This window comes from Lipotes vexillifer, unplaced genomic scaffold, assembly GCF_000442215.2.
Source record: "Lipotes vexillifer unplaced genomic scaffold, Lipotes_vexillifer_v1.1 scaffold472, whole genome shotgun sequence".
Lineage (NCBI taxonomy): Eukaryota > Metazoa > Chordata > Mammalia > Artiodactyla > Lipotidae > Lipotes > Lipotes vexillifer.
The window spans coordinates 1,258,360-1,263,538 of record NW_006797698.1 but is presented as its reverse complement, the minus strand read 5'-3'; the positions used below and the strand labels follow the sequence as shown (position 1 = coordinate 1,263,538).

The 5,179-nt window shown below is 45.4% G+C and overlaps 1 protein-coding gene across 1 annotated transcript in view; it reads left to right on the top strand.

The window, feature by feature from the left end:
• The window catches only part of GALNTL5 (polypeptide N-acetylgalactosaminyltransferase like 5), a 78,621-nt gene that overhangs the window by 2,517 nt on the left and 70,925 nt on the right, over window positions 1-5,179 (top strand). Inside the window, exon 3 of the mRNA XM_007469803.1 lies at window positions 4,767-5,067. Within this exon, the coding sequence (XP_007469865.1) occupies window positions 4,770-5,067 (298 nt within the window). The 5' untranslated portion in view covers window positions 4,767-4,769. The remainder of the gene's footprint in view (window positions 1-4,766; window positions 5,068-5,179) is intronic.

Sequence of the window (5,179 nt, the reverse complement as noted above, 5' to 3'; positions counted from 1 at the left end):
GCGGGCCTCTCACTGTTGTGGCCTCTCCCGTTGCGGAGCACAGGCTCCGGACGCGCAGGCCCAGCGGCCATGGCTCACGGGCCCAGCCGCTCCGCAGCATGTGGGATCTTCCCGGACCGGGGCACGAACCTGTGTCCCCTGCATCGGCAGGCGGACTCTCAACCACTGCACCACCAGGGAAGCCCAAGGGAAGCCCAAGGGATGAGTCTTTTTATACCCTGCTAAGGAGGCCCTCTGACTCAGATATTTTGCCTTAAATTGGAGACGAATAACGCTCAGCTTTCCATTACTTTTCTCAGTTGCGTCCACAGCCTCAACTACAGCCATTCTGATTCCATGATATTTGTGGTGACCACTCCCTGCCCTCATCTCTCAAATGTGCCAACCAGAACACTTCTTTCCGCCAGGATTCCACCCCAGGTCACCACAGCAAAGTTTTAGTGAGGGCACTGCTTCTTTAAGGGGCTATCAGAATGCTGCCTTTCCACCAGCAGTGGGTCCTCAGGGAAGTCAGCTAAGGGTGACCCAGCCCCTAAACCCCATTTTAGACCGTTTCCCAGGACCACTCCCACTACCAACTCTTGTAGTTTGAGTTCCCCAGAAAACGGACTCTGAGATATGCGTGTAAGCACTTTATTGACGTGGGTTTGGCTTTCCAAAGTGAGGGAAGTGGGTCAAGCAGAGGAAGAGGTTGGAGTGTGATGTGGTTGAGGGGCCCCTGCCAGTCCCGTGGGCAACTCTGGGCCGGAGGGGCCTTCAGAGTCATCCCAAAATGAGACAAGAGGCTTCCACCCATCGACCAGCCTTTAAGCGTGAGTTCCCTCAGGGAGGGGGAACCTTGGGCAAAGCAGCTTGCCTCAGCCAAAGGTAATTCTGGGGCATGGACTTGGCTGTGAGCCTTTGGCAGTAGGGGGAGCAGGTGCCCACCACTGCCTAAGGCATTGTATCCAGGTGTGTTCAAGTCTCTTTCTGGTGGTTTGAGACCATGGAGCTGTTATGGGCACTGGGTTCTGTTGAGCAGTATGGGTTTCCTACATGAACAAGAGCAGTAAGAACCACAGTGGATATGCAAGCTTGTTCCTAGGGAAGGGCCAAGGTCAAAACTGTAGAAGCCAAATTCTTCCCTCGAGTCCGAGAAAGGGTGAAAGTGGGAGATGATGCTAAATGTTCGAGTGCCAGGAAGTCACTTGGGAAGAATTGGAGCATGAGAAGGAAAACCCATGCCAGAGGGACCTGGACCCAGGAAGGACCTGGAGAGCATGAGGCTCGTTTCATTGATTACTTTTCCCAGGAGTCAGGACATCCGGGGACTTAGAGGGACAGGGATGGGAGCATCTATGTTCACGTGTTTGCCAGTATTGATGCTGTTTGATTTATTTTCACATTTTGTTTTCATTTTCAATCTTTTTAAAAATCTTTGCTTTAAAAATGTTTATCAAAGTAATACATACGTATAAAAAATAAAATAAAAACAAAATCTTAAAAGAAAGTCAGCAGGCCCTTTCCAGTTCCCACACTGACCCCCACCCCAGTTCAACTCCCTAAAAGCAAGAGACTCTTTAATCTGTTTCTTCATATTTTAAATAATATTCTCAGACTTCTATTTCTTGGTTTATCTATATTATATACCAACTTCATTTTTCTTACATGGCTTCTATTTTTTTTAGCTTATTTTCCAATAAATCTATGTGATTTTTTTTTTTTTTTTTGGTTAACACAGTTATCAGTGGTTACATTTTCATCACTCTATCAATATCGTTCCTTAGTTTTTACCATCATAGAGATCATCTACCTGCACTTCCCCACCCCCAAATAATTCATCAAATCTGATATTCTTTGGACCCATCTCCTTTGTGGGGTAGGGGTGCAGCGCCCGGAGCTCAACACCAGCTTCTGTTCCAATCTCTGCTGGTTGCACCCTAAGCCCACTTCACACCTGCCCTCCGAGACTGCTCTGCGTCTCTCCTGGGTTGAATCCACTACCCTGGGTCCTTGTATTCTTTGTTTATTCTTTGTCTTGTTGGCACTTACAATCCACACATAGTTTCCCAAAAAGGAAGGCAAGGATTGTAATTTGTTTCTGAAAACATCTTTATTCTACTCTCAAGCTTTATTAAATTTTGACTAGATATGGAAATCTAGCTGGACTATCATTTAACAGAATTTTGAAGCCATTTCTCTACAGTTTTTCAGAACCCAACGGTGCTGTTGAGAAATTTGATCTCATCCTGCTTTTCCTTCTCGTATATGTCACCTGTTTCTTCTGCCTCTGGAAGCTTTTAGGATCTTTTTACATCGATCGCATTGGCCATCCTGTGGGCCCTTTCAGTTCTGGGGGAAATGTTTGTATTATTTATTTGATGCTTTTCTCCTCTTTTCTCTGATCACCTTTCAGAACCTTTGCACTAGTTGGATGTTACATTGATACTTTGTAGAATGAAATATCACATCTCTCATTTTTTTCTCTTTCATTTATTTGTGCTTTTTCCAGAGTGTTTCTTTCATGCTGTTTTCCAACCTTCTGATGATTTTTAATTTTAGCGATCATGCTGTAAGTTTCAGCAGCCTCTTTTTGTTCTCTAAGTGTTCCTTTTTCAAGCCTGCTTCTCTGGTTTTATAAATGTAATGTTTTCTTAGCTCTCTCTGAACAATCAAAATCAGTGTTTTGATGTTTCAAAAGCTCTCATTTACTGTTCCCCTTTTCTGGTTCAATCTGTACTTTCTTTCTTTCTGAAGGCTTCCCTCAAGCACCTCAGCCAATCCTTGGCATCTGTACTAGTTTACTAGGGCAACCACAACAAAGTCCCTTAGACTGGGTGGCTTGAACGATAGACGTTTATTTTCTCACAATTCTGGAACCCAGAAGTACGAGGTCAAGGTGTCAGCAGGGTTGGTGTCTTTTGAAGCCTCTCTCCTTGGCTTGCAGACGGCCAGCTTCTCACTGTGTCCTCAAATGGCCTTTCCTCTGTGCCTGCACCTTTGGTGTTTCTTCCCCTTCTTATAAGGACACCAGTCCTATTGGATCAGGGCCCACCCTAATGGCCTCATTTAAACTTCATTACTAAAGACCCCGTCTCCAAATACCATCACGTTGGGAGTTAGGACTTCAACATGTGAGTTTAGGGGGACACAATTCAGTCCATAACAGCGTTCCATTCCAACGGAAAAGTGAGACTCTAACACGCTGTCGGGAACCTCTGGGTGTTGGGCTCACCCCCGCCCCCCGCACAGGTGTCCTGTCTTCACAGTGACACGTGGGGAGTCAGCTGCTTTGTTGGGCACCCCATACGCTTCACTGTGTCGGGGGCTTTTCTCTGGGGCCTGTCTTCTCATCACAGAATAATTCTCCCCTCTCCTACCTCAGGTTGAGCAGCCTGGCTGCTGGGATCCTGTGCGGGAAGCGGGAAAGAGCGCCAGGTGACTCTCCTAACCTCAGCCTCAAGCTCCCTTCTGTGGAGGCTGAGCCTGTACAATCCCATCTCTCCAGAGAAGAAATTGCCAGGCTCTTGTCTGACTTTTCTGTGCAGGGAGGGGTGTCCAGAGCCGACTGTTCTGCATGGAAGCATGTGACCTTTTCCAAAGCCTCCCCTCATGCCCCCTGACAAGCCTGGGTCTCCAAACCCTGAGCTGCCCTGGGGTCTGCTAGACGCGTATCTGTCTCAGAGACCTCGCTCCGCCCACCTGGAGCTGTGACTCCCTCTGTCCTCACAAGTCATGGTCACATGGCCAATAGTGTGTCTTCCAAACCTGTACTGAAATCGCCATGCATTTTTCAGTGGGAAACTGAAATCCCCCTTAGTTGTGGGAACTAAGATCCCACAACCCACGACCAAAATAAAAAAGCATTAAGGACACGGTCCGAGCTCTTTAACCTCCTCCTGACGCCCTCCCACACAGAGGTTATCACTATCCTGTATTTTTCCTATATTTGTGTAGACCATGCACACGCATGGTATTTCCCCCTAACGTTTGTTACCCTCAAACATACGCATAAACAATTGCACTGCTTTTCGTGTTTTCCAAATTTAGATAGGTAACATCATACCCGACTTGTTTTTTGTGCAACATTATGTTTTTTAGATTTTACGATATTAATCCTTGTTGCTCCAGTAGGTTCATTTCCAACGCTGAATGAATAGCCTCAGTTTATCAGTTCTTCTGTTGAGGGAAACTTGAGTTGTATCTACCTTCTACCACAAACATGACTCCAGTGAATGTTCTTGTACATGTCTCCTGGCGAGAGTCTCTTTGGGGTATATTTCTAGGGATGGAACTACTCCATATTCCCTATGTATAGACTGAACCTGCAGAGATTGCAAAGTGGCTGTACCATTTCACAGTCCCATCAGGGGGGTCCGCACTTCTCACTGCCCACTTTCTTTCCACCATGGGATAGTGCATGTTTTTATATTTCTAACAGTCTGATTAGTGTCAAATCAGCTAGATGCGTCGAGAAGGTGGAAGGGATGAGAAACCCTTCTTTCACATTGTTTGCTTTAGTTTTATCTCAGGAGTCTGGGTCAGTGACTTTAAATGATAGTGTATGTTTTATAAGCACGTTATACATTTTCATGTTAAGAAATCTGATGAACATCAGTTTTAAGAGTTTTTTAAAGGATACACTTTCTCGTACCAAAGTATATGATAAGCGCTGATATCAAAATAATCCTGTTTTTAAAACACTGTAGATTGAATTTAAGCCAAGTCGATGATCTCTAAACCATCAAAATAGCTAATACAGCTTCTCTCAAATCCTTCTGTTTTAGGAAATGTTAAAATGGACCTTCAAAAATGCTAGGTTTACAATGAGAAATGTTATAATTCAATGTTTACTCTATGGATCCTTGACACTTGGGATCTGGACAGCCATCTTTAGTATTTATTTTCACCATAATCATGTGAAGAACCAGGAGAAGAAGATACAGGAGAAAGGAAATCCATTAATTTGGTCCCTTGGGAAGAAATTGCAAACTGAACATGGCTCAGTGCAAATACCAAGACCTTATGTAAGAGTCGAAAGGCCTAGTGAAGATGAAACTACAGAACAGAAGTCATTTTTAAAATTAGGTAAGTAGGGGCTTCCCTGGTGGCGCAGTGGTTGGGAGTCCGCCTGCCAATGCACGGGACACGGGTTCGTGCCCCGGTCCACGAAGATCCCACATGCCGCAGAGCGGCTGGG